The 21565-nt window shown below is 35.0% G+C and overlaps 1 protein-coding gene across 1 annotated transcript in view; it reads left to right on the top strand.

The window, feature by feature from the left end:
- Window positions 1-21565, top strand: part of LOC112914100 (eyes shut homolog) — a 1106577-nt gene that overhangs the window by 595211 nt on the left and 489801 nt on the right. The window contains 1 exon segment of the mRNA XM_072749029.1: window positions 17724-17836. Coding sequence (XP_072605130.1) covers window positions 17724-17836 — 113 coding nt within the window.

The raw sequence follows: 21565 nt of genomic DNA, 5'->3' as shown, positions 1-21565 counted from the left end.
TTATTCAGTATATATGATATTCTTTTTTTTTAAAGATTTTATTTATTTATTCGTGAGAGACACAGAGAGAGAAAGAGAGAGAGAGAGAGAAAGTGAGAGAGAGGCAGAGACACAGGCAGAGCACAAGCAGAGGGAGAAGCAGGCTCCATGCAGGGAGCCCGACGTGGGACTCGATCCAGGGTCTCCAGGATCACGCCCTGCACCAAAGGTGGCACTAAACTGCTGAGCCACCCAGGCTACCCATATATGATATTCTCTGTGGAAAACAAGTCATCAACAATTGTGTATATTATTCTGAATTCTAATTATTTTTAGTCTCATTTTTAAATGTACTTTTTTCAATATATATTTCAATTATTTTGTTTTGATTCAAGTTATTTAATGTGATCACCCAAATATTAATTGACCAAAGAGAACCATTGAATAAATGCAAATTGATTTTGCCCCCAGAAATAGATGTTGACTAATTCAAGTTTAATGAGCCTCAAAATAGCATTTTAAGTACATTTTTATTTTTTATAGACTTTAATCATATCTGTCTTTAGGGCTTGGTTTAGGAATTTTGAAGAACTATTCTGGGCTAATTAAGCTTGTTCACCTGACAGATTTTCCACAGCTCACCCGACTCTGCTCAGGGCCACAGAAGCTGTAGTTACAATAGGAGAGGAAAAAAAGGAGATTGTGTTGGAACAGATTTTGACAATATGGAGACAATTCCATCCCCTAAAATCTTCTGCATAACAATATCTCACAGTACTTCAAAACTGCGTGTATTTGGCAAACCGGGTAATTGTGTCATCTCTACACCAGAAACCTAAAGTCTGTGCGAAAACATCTCTTTCTCAATAAAGTGAAATTGTCCAGAGGATGAAGATATACAAAGGTCCAGTGTTTAAAGACTGGAGAAATGTAAAATTTGAAGTGTATTATTTAAGCTTAGAATAAGAATATTGATTTTGGTTGTTTTGAATTATGATTTAAATATTCAGAAATATAATTATTCTACGTTTAATTAAATTCATTCTCCTAATGTACAAGCTGCTTCGGGGGGAAGAGGTTAAGTAATTTTGGAAGCAGTGCCAACTCTCATGGGACACCAATATGCCATTTAATTTTCTAAGAAATAAATTACTAGAGTAAATCGCATTCAGATGACAAGCCAGCAAGAGGGATGGAACACAAGTGAAACCTCACATGCAGCTTTTTCTTTTTCTTTTTACAACAGATATTAAATAACATAAATGTAATAACATGCTGTAGTGTTGGACCTGGGACCAAACTTTACTTTTCTATTTATACTTCAGTTACTGCTTTTGCAAAAAAGGAAAACTTAAAGGCATGTGGTTAGAAGCAATGCACTTGAAATATTTTTGCAGAATCCCTGACACCTTAAAGTTTCCTGATCTGATACTTTTCAGGACCCTTAAGCTAGGAATCACCTCACATTTCACAGAACTCCAGAGGCAGTGTCCTGGAATGTGAACCTCTGGCTCCTGTCACTTGTTAATTGTTTGGATGTTATTTAACTCTCCCAGGGAAGAGCTCTGCCTGACTCATCTTTGTATCCCTTTAATATCTTTTGTGTTGTGCACAGTAGCCACTCAGTAAATATTTGAATTAAAGTTTGAATTGATTAATGTATGCTCAGAACAATAAATTAGACTCTCCCAGGATATAAACTGCTCAGGAAAGTGATTTAGACTTACTTAGAAGCTTTAATAACTCTGTTGGGGACTTAGATTTGGATCAAATAATCTGGGCTTCAGTCTCAACCTGACAGCTAATATTGAAGCAATGCTTGCACAGAAAAAAAATTGGGATACAAACACCCAAGATTGTTTCCTATATCATAAAAAATCAGCAAAATCATGTATGTATTGTGCATACATGCTGTGTGAAACTACCCTGAATTTTTATGCTTGTTATCTTAATTCTCACAAGAACCCTGTACAGAGGGTGCCTGGATGGCCCAGTCACTAAGCATCTGCCTTTGGCTCGGGTCATGATGCCTGGGTCCTGGGATCGAGCCCCCCACCGCCATCCCATAGAGCTCCCTGCTCAGCAGGGAGTCTGCTTTTCCCACTACCCCTCCAACCTTCTTGTGATATCTCTTTCTCTCAAATAAATACAATCTTTTTAAAAAATAACCCTGTACAGTCATACAACTTTATTATTACTATTTCACTAATGAGACAGGAATAGAGAAGCACACAATTAAGCAGCAGTGTCCAAGTTGAAACTGGGGCCGTTAACTCCAAACTTCATGCTCACAATTAATTCCTATCCAAAACTACTTCTGTGTTTCCCCATGTGTGAGATCACTTGGGGGCAGTGTGTGGTGAGTTTTCATTTTATTTGTTTTCATTCTAAATTGTGGTTTGATACAGCCTACAACCAAACTTGTGATTTCATGAGGTTTTTTGCTTAGAACGAAATATGAGTGAGTAGGTCCTGAGTTGTTTGAATTAAAAATATGAAGCAAATAATAACGTAGGAGCTTTAGAGCGATAGCAACCATGGTAAGGCAGCTCGTGAATGACTGAAACCCAAGAAACCATATTAGAAATATCTGGGAAAATTGCTGCTGATGTTTTACCTCACTCGAATGTATGCCTCCCTTCTCAGATAAATAAATAAAATATAAAAGAACATGATGATTATGTATGCACGTAAATACAACTAAACATAGAATTATACATAGATAGTATTCTTTGTATGATTATACTAAATATATTTGTGTATATGCACTTTTTAGCAGAATCTAATGGTAAAAGTGATATCGCATGTATTTAATGACACAGTACCTATATTTCTCAGAAAGTTTCAAATTCATCTACATGGAATGTGGGAGCAATTTATTTCCTGGGAGATGCAGACTCTCAATTTTATATTATATCTCAAATCAAGGGGAAAATGTAGAATGTTACAAAAAGAGGGAAAGCAAGGTAGGTGGAACGTGAAGTTGAGAAAAATCACGACTATTTTTCCAGATGCTTGAATCATGCATCATAGATAAATAGAGCTGAAAGAAAACACCAAGTTTAAAGATTTCTTTTGACTTACAAGGAAACAAACTGTGAAGTTAAGGTTCTGTCTTCACTTTCACTCATCCACCTACAGAATCAACGTATAGCATGTAAGAATAGAATGTAGATGCCCTATATAAAACCTAAAGTTAAAACCTTTAGTGGCAAATAGTGGTGATGGTGCTTGTGATAAAAAGCCTCTTTTGGCTTTGCTGAACACTGCGGAACTTTTAAAAATAATGTTTTAAAGATTTTATTTATTTGTTTATTTGAGAGAGAAAGAAAGAACAGGGGGAGGAGCAGGGGGAGAGGGACAAGGAGACTCCATGCTGAGCATAGAGCCAGATGTGGGGCTGATCCCCCGAGATCATGACCCAAGCCGAAATCAAGAGTCAGATGCTTAACCAACTGAGCCACCCAGGTGCCCCAGAACTCTTTTTTTTAAAGATTTTTAAAAGAATTTATTTATTCATGAGAGACAGAGAGAGACAGAGATACAGGCAGAGGGAGAAGCAGGCTCCATGCAGAGAAGCCCGATGTGGGACTCGATTCCAGAACTCGAGGATCACGCCCTAGGCTGAAGGTAGACACTCAACCACTAAGCCACCCAGGCATCCCAACTGTGATTTAATTTATATTTTCCAGAAAAAGTATATAATTGTTTATATTTGACATTGACTGAAGCTGCTTGCTTCCATCCCTGTCAGAGTTTTCTCAAATAAATCAGGGCATTGTAATCATATATCTATCTAATACTCTGTATATTGGACTGACTTTTGTTCAGACATATCAAGCAAAGTTCATATTATAAACTGAACTCTATTATTTCGGATGATTTTGGTAAGAGTTTCCTGCTTTTAAGCTGTTTTGAATGACTGTGCCACCAATAAAAGCCCTGTTCAGGCAAGTCTTTGCTGTTTCATTACTGCTGCTAATCTCTGGTGGCTCAAACTGCCACTTGCTTTTCTCTGTATTTACAAATTTGCTTCTAATAAACTAGATTGTCTGCACCTGTGGGACCCTGCCAGCCCCAGCACAGATGTTACCCCTGTCCCATCAGGCTGGAAAAGCTAGATTGCAGGCAAGAGCAAAACCACTTGGCAGGAATAACTTCCCAGCTGGCCACCTTGGGCACCCTCAGTCTATCTTAGCCCTTTCTTTCTGGTAGTGGTGTCCCCCCCCAGGCCCAGTATTCCTGCACTTTTACTAGCTTCTTCTGATCAATTTTTGTTCTCAGGAAAGAATCTGATCAAAGCAATTATAGTAAGTTGTTAAATGTTTGATAATTTAATATGCTTCCTCTCCTGGGGATATTTACACTTCAGTGAGCTAAAAGCCTTCATCTGAAAGGATAAAACTCAGAGGGTGAGATTCTGGCATTAGCAAGCCAAGAGGAAAAAAGTTTTGTTTTTGAGATTTTCCACACGCCCTTGAAATCACACCAGATCTCTTTCAAACATGTGATAGGAAGATCCCTCAAATTGATCAGATTGCCTCTTCTTCACAGGATTTTCAAATGCCTACTCTAGAAGATACACAGATAATCATGGAGAAAGATGTATTAAAAAGCCAAAATATTTAATGTGGCATAGACCTTACAAGGTTGGTACAGGACTCATGTGAAGTATAAAGTTCAAGCCCTAGGGCATTTGCACTCAAAAGCTCAGAAAGTTTCCCATTTCCAGCTGAGTTTTACAGACTGTTGCTCAGAAAGACTGGTACATATTGCTACTATATTACATAACATCTATTCTAAGATTATGTGCCAGGAATAATTCAGTGAGGAGGGCAAACCAAGTCCCTATCTTCATGAAGCACCTGGCCACATTACATTATAAATATTTGTTTGCATATTTATCTTCTGGCCTACACTGGAAGCCACTTTAGGGCAGAGATATGTCTTGTCTAGCCATCTGTCTACAGCCCATAGCACAGTTTCTAGTGAATCTAATGCTAAGTACATAATTGGAGAATAAATTCTAGAGAAGTTTTTCTGTAGGACCTGAGTAAAAACCATTAGAGCACTGTATAATTAGTGTAAGTTAACAACTTTGGAGAAAGTTGGGTAAGGAGAGAAGGTTGGAGGAGAGAGAATTATAAAATTAACAATAAAATTCTATTTTCTCAAAAGACCAAAAAAAATATGTCCTTAAAATACTTATGATTCTGTTCCTTTTTCTTCTATCCAGATAAAAGAACAGGGTCTTAAAAATGAACAAATTGATGTCTTAGTCTGTTGGACCTTCTATAACAAAATGCCACAAACTAGGCAGCTTAAAAACAACAGATATTTATTTCTCACGGTTTTGGAGACTGGAAATCTGAGATCAGGGTGCTGGGTGGTCAGATAAGAGCCCTCTGGTGGGTCAGACTTCTAATCGTATTCTCACATAGCAGCAGTGGCTAGAGAACAATGTTCAGTCTTTTTCTTTTTCTTTTTCTTTTTTTTTTTAAATAAGAGCACTACTCCCATTCATGGGGGCTTGGTCCTTCTAAAGGGGGAATAGTAAGTCCTAAAGGTCCTACCTCCTAAAACCATCACATTTGGCATAAGAATTTCAACAAGCAAATTTGGAAGGGACACAAATATTCAGACCATAGCATTCCACTCTGCACTCTCCCCAAATTCATGTCCTTCTTGCATACAAAATATATTCATTCCACCTCAGTAGTCCTAAAAAGCTTCACTTATTCCAGCATCAACTCAAAAGTCTAAGTCCACAGTCTCATCTAAATATTACACAAATCAGATATGGTTAAGACAGTTCATCCTGAGGTGAGTTGCTCTGTAGCTGTAAACCCATGAAATCAAATATAGAATGTTCTTCTAGAGTGCAATGGTGGACAGGCATAGGATAGATATTTCCATTCCAAAAGAGAGAAATAGAAAAGAAAAAAAAAGAACAACAGATTCAGAGTAAGTCCAAAACCTTAAGACCTACTGGAGCATCCCTGCCTTCATGACTTTGCTGAACACAACCAATGTGATACCTTTCAAGGGTTGGAGTTGCCTGACTGTAATTTTTCTAGACTGGAATCACAGACAGGTGCTCTACCAGTCTGGTGTTGCAGATTCATGGCTCCAGGAGGCTTCATCCATTGAAATTCAGGTGGAAGTAGCATACTCCACACTTTGTTGGGTAATGGTCCATCCCCAACACTTTGTGCAGCATTACCCCCGTGGCTCTGGTCAGGGGACATCTAGCCCGCTGAAACCCAGAGGTAGCCTCCTTTTTGAACCTGCGGAGACAGCCTTGGTGATCTCTGAATCACCTTTGGGTTCCTTCTCTCCTTATCTTGGGGAATATCACATGTGCTAAGCCAATAAATAATAGCTCCGTGTCCCATCCTGTAAGATCTAAGAAGTCCCAACACTTTTCTTCATTTATTTTACTCTCCTTCCCCTTCAGTTCAAATTGGCTGTTTCTCTGCTGGAGTAGCTGAGTAAATTTTTGATTCATACCCATACTAATCTCCTTACCAGAGGCCCTTGGTCACACACCATTAGTGTTCTCTTCAGAACATGTTTTCTCAGTTTTTATATGTAGATAAGCTGAGAACTTCCAAATTCTTAATTCTTCCCTTTCCATTAACAATTCCATCTTTTTTTTTTTTAATTAACTTTTATTGGTGTTCAATTTCCCAACATACAGAAAAACACCCAGTGCTCATCCCGTCAAGTGTCCACCTCAGTGCCCGTCACCCATTCCCCTCCAACACCCGCCCTCCTCCCCTTCCACCACCCCTAGTTCGTTTCCCCGAGTTAGGAGTCTTTATGTTCTGTCTCCCTTCCTGATATTTCCCAACATTTCTTTTCCCTTCCTTTATATTCCCTTTCACTATTATTCATATTCCCCAAATGAATGAGAACATACACTGTTTGTCCTTCTCCGATTGACTTATTTCACTCAGCATAATACCCTCTTTAAGTCATTTCTTTGTTCTTTCATTTTGCTATCAGCATTCAAGAGAAGCCAAGCCACACCGTCAACACCTTTGTGTTGTTATGTTAATTAGCTTCAATATGTAATCATTTCACTATGTATATGTAGTCAGATCATCATGGTGTACACCATATATATATAAAATAAAATTATAAAGAAAAAAAGAAACAGCTTTAGCCAAATATTCAATTTCATCACTCACAAGACCTATGTTCCATTAAGCACTAGGACACAAACACAATTCAGCCAAATCCTTTTCTGCTTTATAACAAAGGTAGCCTTTCCTCCATTATTCAATAACATGTACCTTATTTCCATCTGAGGCTTTATTAGATGGTCTTTAACATCCATAGTTTTACTAACGTACTATTCACCACCACTTAGATATTCTCTAACAGGACTTAAAGCTCTCTCTACAGACTTCTCTTTTTGAATCCTCACCAGACTTGCTTTTTAATGGTTCATTCATGGCAATGTAGGCTTTTGCTAGCATAAACCTCAAAAATCTTCTAGCCTCTATCCATTACCCAGTTCAAAGCCACTTCCACAGTGCCTACTTCTGGGCACTGATTTTCTTAATCCATTATAGATGCTATAGCAAAAGAACACAGAATGAGTAACTTAAAGCATGATAAATACATTTTCACAGTTCTGGAGGCTGGCTATCTGAGATCAGGGTACCAGCATGATCAGGTAAGGGTTCTCTTCTTGGGCACAGACTTCTCATTGTATCCTCACATGGCTAAATGGGGCTAGAGAGTTCCATAGGATCTCTCTTTTAAGGACACTAATCCCTTTCATCAGGACCTCACCCTAATGCCCTCAGCACCTTCCAAAGACTCTATATCCTAATACCATCATACTGGGCATTAGGATTTCAACATGTGGATTTTGGAGGAGTACATACATTCACACCATAACAAATATGATTGTATTGATTTTGGTTTTCCATCCTACTTTAAGTAATTAAATCATGTATCCAATTAATCAGTCAACAGATGCTTATTAAGGACTTACACAAAAAAAAACAAAAAAAAAAGGACTTACTATGTACAAACACTGAGAAAGATAGAGGCTAAGATGAAAAAGATAAGCATTCATTTGAATTCATAGCACTGGTGACAGAAAATGATTGCATGGGGGAGTGGGGAGAGAAGCAACATTGGAAAATAATATAGTGAGGATAGCAAATGTTCTCAAAAATTGTTTTTAAGTGTATGCATGATAATAATACTAGCTAACATGTATTGAATACTTAAGGTCCAAGTATGTTTTAAAATATTTTATGTATTAACTTTAAAGTCTTATAATAACCATAGGAAATAGGTATCATTATTCTGATTTTATAGATGAAGAAACCAATATACTCATAGCAAATTTGTTAATGTTAATGCAAAAAGTAGAAGAGATAGAATTAACACCTCTGCTGGAAACTACAGTGATGGTTCCTAAAGAGGCAAGAGGTAACTGGGAAAGAGTAGTACTTTAGGGTGAATAATATTGAAACATGTTTACATGAAAATTGAGATGGTCCAGTAAAAAGGGATAGGATTGAAAATTTATTTTTCTACTAAAAACATTTGATACCATGTCTCAGGAGGAAAAATCAGGGCTTTCTCTCCTCTAGAAATCCTTAATCATCTGCTAAATTATATATGGATTTGCTCTCCATTTCTCCCTTAATTGATTGTATAGTCCATGGAAACAAATAACTATTTTTCAATTTTTTTTTATATATTTAGAAACTGAATTCAATAGAAATTTTCTACCTCAGATCTCCTAAAAGGGCTAACAATAGAGACAGGTGATAAATGTATATTATCTGTTAATTATCTGTAGATAGTTATAGTGATGGATATAGATAGGATACAGATACAGATAAAAGATAGGTAAATGTGTGATTAAAAAAAGAGAAAAAGAAATTCTAGAATCTATGAATACTACTATGTTCAGTCTGACCTCTTAGAATATTTTTTTTTTTTTCGGGATGCTTGGGTGACTCCGTTGTTGGGAGCATCTGCCTTCAGCTCAGGTCATGATCCTGGGATCCTGGGATCCAGTTCTACATTGGGCTCCCCACAGAGAGTCTGCTTCTCCCTCTGCCTATGTCTCTGCCTCTCTCTGCATGTCTCTCATGAGTAAATAAATAAAATCTTTTTTAAAAAAAGAATTTTTCCCTATTTTTGCCACATTTAAATGTACAGAATAACTAAAAACAACTATGTAGACTAAAATGTAAAAATCACAAAATATTCATTTAGTTCTGTTTTTGGGTTTTTGTTGTCGTTGATTGGTTGGTTATCTTAAAATTCTTGTGGATTGCCATATAACTTGATTAATCTCCATTCAACTCAGTTTGTTACTATGTGGAAAACTTTGAATTCCTGGGTTTCAGCACACTGGATTACCCCATATCCAGACAAATATAGTGTTTGAGGATGTAGTCTTTTCTCAGAATAAATGTGAGTACTTTAAACGGAATGCTTTTAACTTAAAAACATCCTTCTCTTCTCCATTCTGCTACTTCAGAGAATGACGAAAAACTTGAGAGCGAAACAGTGTAGGCGGGTATGTGATATGCCAGCACAAAGTGGGTAAGATCAGCCTGTTGTACCTGGATTCATATGCCTGATTTCTTCTTATGCTTTCAAAGTCTGGGGAAATCTATCAAAATTATTTGCAACAGAGCATTTCTGTAAATTCTGGAATATAGAGGCATGCTTGTGAATTGTTTCATGAATTTTAAGGTTGGAATTTGATGGAATAAATTTCTCTTAAGCAAGAACTTGCCTTATGCTTACTTTACTCTTAAAGCATTTACATTTTTTTCAGACTCTAAAATCTTCTATAAAATACTTCCTTTTCTGAAATGTATTCAACCTATATGCTAACATTAGAGACAGGGATCCGATGCAATACCATGACCTGAAGAATAGTATGTAGGTAAAAGTGTTATCATTATTGGACTCCATATGGAGACGAGTCCGCAAAATTGCCACATTGGCTTCTTTTCTGACAGGCTTGATTGTGAGTCTAAAGTCACAGGAACAGTAGAAGGTGACTTGGTTACTGGTGTCAACACAGTGGAATCTTATTTTCAAATGTATTTTTATTTAGTGAACTAAGACTAGCAAAAAACTGCAAAACTGCAACATTTAACTTAAATTTGAATTTTTATTGCTGACTTCTTCAAGTAACCATTGCAAATATAGAAAACTACCTATTTTATTTTTGTAATTCAAGCAAAGACAGCATCTGCCTTTTCCAATATTTCACTTTAAGAATACCTAAAGCTTTCTTATTTCAGGAATCCTTCAACCATCAAATAGGACATCAGTGAGTTGCAAATTCAATGTGAGGTTTTTTGAAGAATTTCTTCACTTTTTGATTTTAAAACTAAGAAAAAAAATGAGACGTTTTAATAACACTTATTTTCTTTTATTTATTTATTTATTTTTAATAACACTTATTTTCATTAAAAAATCAAAAGAAGGGGTGCCTGGGTAGCTTAGTTGGTAAGCATCTCTCTGCCTTTGGCTCAGGTCATGATTTCAGGGTCTTGGGATTGAGCCCCGCATCAGGCTTCTGGTTCCATGACTAGTCTGATTCTCCCTCTTCCTCTCTGTCTGTGATCTCTCTCATTCTCACTCTCTCTCAAATAAATAAAAAATCTTAAAAAAAAATAAAAATTAAAAATCAGAAGAAAACCTTGAATCTAAAGAAATTATTTATAACATGTATCTAAATATTTATTTTATAGAATCATTAACTCATCTAATATTGAACAACATTGTAGATCAAATTCCTATTTAAGTTTGCATTTTCCTAATTATTCAGACTGAAAGGAAATGATAACTTATTTTTCATATCTTAAATTATGCTTGAATTTTCATAAGGTGTTACTTTTAATAAATAGTTTCCATTGTAAAGTTAAGTGGGAATTGACATAATTGATACCTAATTAAATTTTAGCTTGTAAATGGTGCCAGATTTATGGTTCTAAGAAAATATATTGCAAGACTGGGAAATCCATATCAAGGTTCTAGTACATTTGGTGTCTAGTGAGCCCCACTTCCTGACTCATAGATAGTTAAGATCTTCTGGTTGCATTACCTAGTGGAAGAGTTGAATGATATTTCTAGGGTTTCTTGTATAAGGTCACTAATCCAGTTTATGAGATCACCAACCCCATGACCTAATCACCTCCCAAAGGTCTACCTCCAAATACTTCCACTCTGGGAATTTGGTTTCAACATAGGAATTTGGGAGGGGACACATTTAGTCTATAGCAGTGCTAACGTGTAACAGATTTTTTCCCCAAATTTTATGAACTTTTTTACTAGTTGCAGGATCAGAAATAAGCAAGGCATAGATTATATCACAATATCCTGTCTTCGTTTTGAAACATAATAATCATATAAGGATTTATGATCATATTCAAATTCCTGTTAAAGGCATTTGAGCTAAAAGCATATAGTGCTAAGGAACCTACAATAAATAAATAACAATTCCCAATATTTGAACAATTAAATAATGCCAGATCTATAGTGGGTAAAGGATAACAAACAAACTTGAAGAATTCTTAGTATAGGAAAGTGAGGAAGAGCATAATCTTCAGGCTCAGTGGCCTAAAATCTAGTCTAGTTATGCCATGCCATGTTCTAGGTTTGTGACTTGGGAAAATTACCCTATATTTCAACACCTAACAGAGATTGGTGCAATTTGAAAGAGCTATTTTCCAAACAAATTTAGAACCCATTAAACAGCACACACAAGGTGTCAGAGAAATGAAGTTACATTTGCCAGCTTTGTTATTGATAATAACTAAGTTAGAGATATAGATTAAGATCTTCAGCTGGTGGACTGCCTAATACTATGTCCCATATTGAAACATTAAATTTAGCCACATACAGTATTTGGCAACTTCTGGGAGAGTTCCTCAACATATAGTAGTCTGAAGATAGACTGCCTTTGGGGTGGCTGGCTTCCCAAAAAAAAAGAGAGGAACAGAGGAACTGAAATGTGCTTGCATAATGCCTTCTGCCAATAAGGCACTGATGTGCAAAGAAAGGTGAAAAATCATTTTTTTGGTTGAAAACTACCTGTGTAAATATGATGCTAGAGAATCTTTTTAGGACATCAGTAATAGAAATACTATAAAATAAATAGGAAATAACAAACCAAGATGCTGATAGAATCTATCTGCTAAGATTATTATGAAGAATAAATGCATAATAGTTAATATTCAATAGATAGTGATTATTACTTTTATTTTATTATCATTGCTCTTAGTGTTTAAAAAAAATTATTATCAAGCCTTTTTACCAAGCCAGAATTGTTTTTCTTGTGCTACTCTGATGATTGTGGATGCTGAAAAGTTTTCAGTGTTAAAATAGAAACATAAAATTTTATTTCTTAAAATGGTCCACGATTTACGTTTCATGCAAAAACATGTACCATCATCCATGAGTAGGAATTGAGAGAATAAGATTAAATTAGACAGCAATAAAGCAAATTTTCTTGTGTTGGAAGAAAGAGCTTAAAAGGTGAGCATGAGGGAGAAATGTGGTAAAGAAGAGGGTACAGCTGAATGAACTTCCTGTTTTTAAAAGAAGGAGTAGTTAAGAAGAGAAGTAACAGATCAAAATATCAGAAGAAATGGAGATTTTGGAATAACTAGGGTACTTTAAACCACTGTATTAGAGCTGGAGAGCTGCTGGGGGTGTCATAATGCTGGGGGAGTAAGTCAAGTAAACACCAGCTGAAGCGGTGACTGAGTGTCTATGATGTAGATGTTTGGGGATGCCTGAGTGGCTCAGTGGTTGAGCGTCTGCCTTTGGCTCCAGGCATGATCCTGGGGTCCTGGGATCGAGTCCCACATCGGGCTCCTTGCATGGAGCCTGCTTCTCCCTCTGCCTGTGTCTCTGCCTCTCTTCCTCTCTGTGTCTTTCATGAATAAATAAATAAAATCTTTTTAAAAAAAAAGAAGTAGAAGTTTGTTGTTGTTGTTTTAATAAAATTTCAAATATATGCAAATGTAGAAAAAAAGAATGTGATGAATTCACCGGCAGCTTCAGCAAATGAAAAGACACAGCCATATTTCATCTATGAAATGTGTACTCCACCCTCCGTCTTCAAGATGTTCTGGAAGCTTATCTCAGACATCAGAACATTTTATTTGTAAATGTTCTTGTCTTTATTTCTGTAAGCTAAGTCATCTTCAAAAATGATCACCATAACTGTATTATCACCTTTAAGAAGTAATAATTTTTTACTATCATATATTGTTAGTTTTCACATTTTCCTGTTTTATAACCTTCTTTTAAAATAGTTTGTTTAAATCAAGCTAAATAAACCAAATAGTATCCATATATTGTGATATGAATACTCCATAACATTTTATGTATAAAGTCTTCTGTCAATTTTATTTTTTGAGCAAAATTTTGATGAAGAAACTAAACTCTTCGTACTGTAGAGTTTCCATGGTTTCTTAGGTTTTCCCAGATGAATAATTAGGCATTTCTCCAAGAAATCCAGACTGCCTTTGGTGTGAAATAGTATTTAGAGATCACAAATGGAATATAGAGCTGCTCTTTGGTATTGCACTGTTTTCCCCCCAGCTCTTTACTAGTCAAAGTAGGATTTCTTTTGTTGCAATGACAAGAAAAATCTCATGAGCTAATAATTATACTTGCAATCAAAATTGGCAACTATATTACATGGTTTTGAGTTCATCTCCCTCCAGACATGCGTGATATTGTCATAACATGCATTTGATTTATCCTGAAACTGTAGTCATCAAAACAGTATGGTACTGTCACAAAAACAGATACGTAGATCAACGGAACAGAATAGAAAACCTGGAAATGGACCCACAACTATATAGTTAACTAATCTTTGACAAAGCAGGAAACAATCAATACTCAAAGGAAAAAAGACAGTCTCTTCAACAAATGATGTTGGGAAAACTAAATAGCCATGTTCAAAGAATGAAACTGGACCACTTTCTTACACCATACAGAAAAATAAATTCAAAATGGACGAAAGACCTAAATGTGAGACAGGAAACCATCAAAATCCTAAAAGAGAACCAGCCAGCAACCTCTTTGACCTTAGGCAAAGCAGCTTCCTACTAGTCATGTCTCTGGAGACAAGGGAAACAAAAGCCAAAATAAACTATTGGGACTTCTTCAAGATAAAAAGCTTCTGCACAGCTAAGGAAACAATCAACAAAACTAAAAGGCAACCTTTGCAATGGGAGAAGATATTTGTAAATGACATCTGATAAAGGGTTAGTATCCGAAATCTATAAAGAATTTATGAAACTCAATACCCAAAAAACAAATAGTCCAGTTTAAAAAATGGGCAGATTACAAGAATAAACATTTTTCCAAAGACATCTTGATGCCTAACAGGCTCATGAAAAGATCTTCAACATCACTCATCATTACAAATCAAATACCACCGTGAGATACCACCTCACACCTGTCAAAATGACTACAGTTAGTGACTCAGAAAACAACAGATGTTGGAGAAGATGTGGAAAAAGGGTAACCCTCTTACACTCTTGGTGGGAATGAAAATGGTGCAGCCACAATAGTATGGAGATTCCTCATAAAGTTAAAAATAGAAGTACCCTAATCCAGCAATTATACCATTAGGTATAATAGGTATAATGGTATAACAAAAATACTGATTCAAAGGGGCACATGAACCCCAATGCTTATAACAGCATTATCAACAATAGGCAAATATGGAAAGAGCCCAAATATCCATTGAAGACATGGATGCAGCTAGAATATGTTATGCTAAGTGAAATAAGTCAGTCAGAAAAAGACAAATACCATATTTCGTTTATATGTGGAATTTAAGAAACAAAACAGATGAACATAGGAGAAGGTATAAAAAAAGAAAAAGTAAGCAAACCATAAGGGACTCTTGAACTATAGAGAACAAACTGAAGGCTCCTGGACGGGAGAATGGCAAGTGATGGACTAAAAGGGTGATGAGCATTAAGGAGTGCACTTGTTGTGATGAGCACTGGTTGTTATATGTACTTTTTAAGTAATCACTAAAATCTGCTCCTGAAACCAATATTACACTGTATGTTAACTAACTAGAATTTAAATAAAATTTTGGAAAAAAAATGAGAATAAAGGCCATCATATACCAGAAATAGAATAAATATTCTTCTGTTAATGTAAAGGTAGAAAAAATGAGAATATATTGAAGGTGTATTTATAACTTGGAGACAAATTTGAGGTAAAAAATGAGAATGCTGTTATGATTACTATTCAGTACTGTGAATTATATTCTTGATGCTGTGTAGTGGCCATTTCACACTATTTAGAAGTAACTGAGGGTCATTATTTCCTTATTTCTCTCAAACAAAAATAAGAACCAAATATGAGAAATCCCAGGAGTATATGGGGGTACAAAGTTTTCTCACTGAAGGGAGATAACATGTAATAGTACTATTTCTATAATCTCATATAGGTGATTTTTCATGATTTCTTGTCTTTAATGAGTCTATTATATATGGTTACATGTAACTCGTCATATCAATTATATATATTGTGTTTCCCTTTTACTTCTTAAAACCTCATCCCAGAGACCTAACTAACCAGATTATTATAAATTAATCAAATTCAAGGAGAAAAAGTTCTCAACACTAGAAATTATCTAACGCCCATGTGATTTGCGTTTACTATTCAGATGTACTGTTTCTGGGTACAAGTTTGATTGACTTATTTATTTTTTGAAAAGTGAAATTTCCATATTCAAAATGATAAAGTCTTACATGAGAATTTGGGAACTAATTAACTCATCCTGAACAAGAGTCCCTGAAGTTAACGTGTGAAAGACTGGAAAGTTTTGAATCTATTAATATAGAAGAAATGAAAGAATTTTGAATTCATTCAAGTTTAAGGGATATGGAAATTTTTTCTTGTAGTAAGGTCTAAGGTAAATAAATTAATATTTGTCTTTTAACCCATAATATGTGAATGAGATTTGAATCATAAAATTCTATTAAGCATCATATAGAGTAATCATAGAACCATTTTCTTTTAAAGCATTTTTCATAGCTTTGTATATATTTAAAAAGCTGTACCTTTCTCCATATTTCTCATCCTCCTAAGTAATAAGGATCTTCATGAACAGAGAAAAAAATATATTTAAATATGTACATATATTATGCTACTTTTGAGCTATATTAAAGTAGAACATTCATAATCATTACCATCAATAGCATTTTTCCAAGATTATTTAGGTTTTTAATTTTAAAACTATAAACTGTATATTCAGAAATTTATGATGTTCAGAAGAGGCATATGTAAATTTTACATTAAAATTTATAAACTATATTTATATATACCTGTGATAAAATGCAAATTAAAGTTAAAAACAAAAAGAATAATAAACTCCTTTAAAACGTTAAGCTAACAATATTTTTCCCTTCTGCAACATGTAAGAGCCAAGTATCTGTTTTCTATGGAATGAACTGACTTCTTTGTAAACTTGCTGTGTGAAATATTGTTTTGTTTTCTAGTCAGTCATTTTTGAGGGTTGACAGAGTGTTGTTTGTTGAGAGGGTTTGTAGAACATTTGTGTTTATATCAGAAAGCAGAGAAAATATTTAAAGGTTTTTAAACCAAGAATCTCAGTTAAAAGATGAGATAAAATAAATTCACCCTAAAATTTCTAAGCAAGACAAAGACTTCCTTCCTTCCATTCTTTTTAATATTACACTCAATGAGAAGCCAAGTCTTGAAAATGCAAATAGTGCTTATTTTTAATTCAAAAATCAAGATAGGCAATTTATTTTTCAATGTACAAATTCAGTGACTATCTTGCTCATAATTTGGTCCATCTTAGCTTGAAATTTTTAATAGTATCAAGAACATAACAGAAAACAGAACCTTAAATAAATACTCATATCTAACTATTAAACTCTGAGCTGTGCCCCTTTTACTTTTTATTAACTTCTCTTTTTCACATTAATCTAAACTTGTGTAGGCATAGAACTAATAGAATAGTATTGTATGTTCACAGTGAGTAAAATGAGAAGTCTTATGTCTGTTTATCTTTAAGAAGTTTTATTTGTTCAACAAAACAAATGCTTTCCAATGTCCTTATTTTTTTTTTAAATTTTGGCCCTTTGGCAATCTTTCTAGTTGTTAGTTTTGGCCCAAGTTATTCCTAAAGAGGATAGGCCACACAACTTTACACAAAGGCATGTAGAATCCATCAGGGCTGCGGGATGTCACAGATATTCATAGTTTACTATGTTTCCTTTGACAACAGAAAGAGAAAGTTTTCTTGATGCTTTGACAGCTGTGTATGGGGCAAGGTAACTAATGTTTGAAAGAAAAAGTACACGGAACAGAAGCAAAAGATGGAAACGTATAATTCATCGATGTGGAGAATGAGGAGGATGAGGGTATTAGATTTTCTCCCATGTTTCAGCTATAATTCACTATAATAATGAAATTTTTTCCTTATTCGTATGTAAGTGAATCATACAGTGATAAGATCTACAGATTCCAAGTAACTTTTGATTATGATAGTATTCTTTTATACTCATTTTTGGAATTATGTTTAGCAAAAGAGTTGAATTACTTTCTACCAATATATTGAATAAATCAACCTTGCAGTCTGATTGACTGGTTTACAGCAAGAATAATATATTAAAGAAAATAATGTAAAATTCTCTCTCACTTTCCCCTTCCCTCCTTTTCTCCCTCCATCTCAGATTTCTGGACCAGTTGAGAATTTTACTGGCTGCATCAAAGTTATAGAAATCAATAACCTGGAATCTTTCATCCCATCCAAGGCAGTGAAAAAAATTCGTGTGGATAATTGCAGGTAAAATCCACTAATGATTTTTTAAGTACTTGTTTGAATAACTACACCGAAAGGTAACATTTCAATTTGATATTATCTAATCAGGCACAGACTGCATTTCCTTCACTTTGATGTTTTTTCATACTTACACATTTTACTTTTTTTTTTTACAGACTATAGAATATTTAAACTATATCCTAATTAAGTTGGACCGTTTATTTATAGTGAGTTTCAGCTTTGTGCTACGTAAAGATACATCATGTCTACCAACAAATGATCAGTTAGTCTTGATCAGAAAATATCATCTGAGCACTGGGTGTTATACTATATGTTGGCAAATTGAATTTAAAGAGAAAAAGAAAATATCATCTGTCGAGGTGTTTAAATTATAAGCATGCTGACGGTCATGCATGTGGGTTATTGTTCAGAGTGCTAAAATGTTTCTTTTAAAATGTCACTTTAAAAATTGTCATTGTGCTTAAATTTCCATTATTAGAGGCATTTCTTTTGGATAACCTGTGTCTGGCTACAGAACTATCTGTACGTGTGGTGGGGGATAGGATGAAGGTGAAGTAGAGAGATGGCACATTCGACACAGTGTTAGGCATTCATGCCATTGGTATGGATTGGTTAAAAAAACAAATTTCCCTGACAATTAAGAAAAAAGGATCACCTAGGAGCTTTATGGTCCATTGGAAAGGGTTCACACAGGTTAGATAGGATAGCATGGTGTGGCAGGATGTTTGATCACAGGACAGCATAAAAGCCTGTTTGTCAACAGCAAAAACACATTGATTGATTCCACCAAGAAGATTTTGAATTATTGAAATCCTTCTGTGTAATGTGGTCCAAGAGAAATAACCAGTCACACAGTGACTGTTCTTAAGGAGTTTATAGCATAGTAGAGAAGATTTTGATGAAATATAAAAATAAATATATAAAAAGGAAGTGTACTTTGGGGGAAAAAACACACACAAAAGGCTATGAGAACTTTACATATTTGAATATCATCAAATTGATTACCTTCACAGTTTGAGGGGGTTGTGTATATTAAAAAATGAAATACTTTAGAAGGTAAAAGGATAATTCACTCCCCGATGTTTCAACTTTAGGCTGTACATTTATTTTTTTTTTTATATTTTAAAAGATTCTATGTATTTATTCATGAGACACAGAGAGAGGTGGAGACACAGGCAGAAGGAGAAGCAGACTCCCTGTAGGGAGCCCGATGTGGGACTCGATCCCAAGACCCCGGGATCACGCCCTGAGCCAAAGGCAGATGCTCAACCACCAAGCCACCCAGGCATCCCTAGGCTCTACATTTAAAATGTATTTGTGGCACATATCATACAGTGGTAGACAGGGTGCTTATTTTGTTTGTGTTTTGTTTTTACTCAAATAAAATCTTAATATCTTACATTATATACAATACATAGGTTCCATCAATTTTAATGTGAATAAAGTACTCGTAAGTCCTTATATTTTACCACTTATTTCTAATTTTTAAAAAAATTGTCTCCAAAAACATTATTAAACTCTTAGATATTTTACTGTCTCCTCTCTCTGTTAAATAATCAGTTTGCAACTGATAGTTAAATGAATAATGAGCAATTACTAGGTAGTAAATCCATTGAAAAGGATATAATCTGGGCAGCCTGGGTAGCTCAGAGGTTTAGTGCTGCCTCCAGCCCAGGGCGTGATCCTGGAGGCCCAGGATCAAGTCCCATGTCAGGCTCTCTGCATGGAGCCTGCTTCTCTCTCTCTCTCTCTCTCTCTCTCGGTGTGTGTGTGTGTCTCATGAATAAATAAATAAAACCTTTAAAAAAAAGAAAAAGAAAATCCTTTGATAATATATATAACCATCTGCTAATGTAGCAATTGAAAAAATTTTCTCTTTTAATTTTATAAAAGTTGGGCACACTTAACATTTGTTTGTAAGAATAAATATAAAACTGGAGCTCCTGGGTAGCTCAGTCAGTTGGGTGCCTGCCTTTGGCTCTGGTCATGGTATTATGGTCTCGGGGTCCTGGGAATAGAGCCCTGCATCTGGCTTCCTGCTCAGTAGGGAGCCTGCTTCTCCCTCTCCCTCTGCCGCTCCCCTGCTTGCTCTCTCTCTCTCTCTCTCTCTCTCTCTCTGTAAAATAAATAAATAACATATTTTTTAAAAAGAATAAATATAAAACAAAAACAGAAAGTCCCTGTGTAGCCTCAGCTACTTGCAAGCCAATTCTAAACCGTTTCTTGATCTCTCTTCTATAGAAGTCCTATTTTATTGACCTCCAATGCTATTAATTTGACCTTAATTTTGTAATACTGTGTATGACTTAATGCTCCTAATGATACTATACCTCCCTATTATATCCAGCACAGCTGTATACATATGAGAGGCATTTTGCTGGTTATTAGGGGTAGGGCAAGCAGAGACTATTAAATTTCTCTGAACATTTACTCTTTTTCTCTCACTAACCCCTGTCATCACTTCATTTCATTTAGAATTACCTCTCTTAAGAGAGGCATTATATAAATGGGTGACAGGCACTGAGTGGGGCACTTGATGGGATGAGCACTGGGTGTTATTCTGTATGGTGGCAAATTGAACATCAATAAAAAATAAATTTATTATTAACAAAAAAGAGAGAGAGAGAGAGGCATTATACTAGATTGGTCTAGAATGCAATTTTCAAAGCCTAATTCTGCAAATAATTGGCCATATGACACCAAGTGGGGTTTAAAAGTTCCCCATTCCTCAATCTTATCTGTGAAATCAGAAAAATAATTCTTGCCTCATAATGTAAAGAAGATAAAATTGGACTCTCTTCTTTGTTAAAAGCTCAGTGGCATTGGCCTTCATTGCCAAATTTGCTACCATCTTCAGAAAAATGTATCTTCTAGTTCCTATTCCAGAACCCTCTCTTCCGTCTCCCTGTCACCTTCATCCACAGGTCTGGCTTCTTCTCAATATTTAGACTGCAGCTTTACTCTGACCTCTCTGAGGAGCTTTCCTAGATGACCCAAAATGAAATGACCCCCCATCCATGTCTCCTACTCATTATTTCCATATTCTTTTTTATTCTTAATGAGAGCTAACACTATTTGAATATGTTTATTTATTAGTCCATAGGTTTCTTTTATGACTCTCTTTACCATAATGTGTGCTTCTTGTGGGCATGGACTCTATAAATCTCTTTCACTGCTATTTCCTCAAGGCCTGGGGTAGTAGATGCTAAAAAATTTGCTATATAAAGTATCTTTTGATTTGACTATGATTATTTCTTCACACAAATTTTTATTATGAAATTTTTTTTAGATTCACGCCTTATGTAGAGTGACTCTCAAACTTTTTGGTCTTTGCACTCTTAAAAAGAATGCTGTTGTTGTTGGCCACAAAGAGCTTTCTTAATGTGTAATATATTTATCAGTATTTGCCTTATTAGAAATAAAAACTAAAGAAGTTGAAATATATTCATTTAACTCATAAAATAAAAATACAAATTCATAATATATTAATATAATATGGAATAGTATATATTTATGGAAAATAACTATATGTATTAAAACAAATAAAAATGTTAAGAGTGGCAATGTTTCACATTTTTGCAAATATATTTATTGTCAGACTTCATGAAGACATCTGGATACTTACATGTGTTTCTGTATTCAATCTGTACGATAATTATTCTGCTGAAATAGTTGAAGAAATTCTGGCCTCATGTATATGTATTTAGAAATAATAATATTTTAATAACCTTT

Source organism: Vulpes vulpes, chromosome 1 (genome assembly GCF_048418805.1).
Source record: "Vulpes vulpes isolate BD-2025 chromosome 1, VulVul3, whole genome shotgun sequence".
Lineage (NCBI taxonomy): Eukaryota > Metazoa > Chordata > Mammalia > Carnivora > Canidae > Vulpes > Vulpes vulpes.
This window is presented reverse-complemented; position numbering and strand designations above follow the sequence as displayed.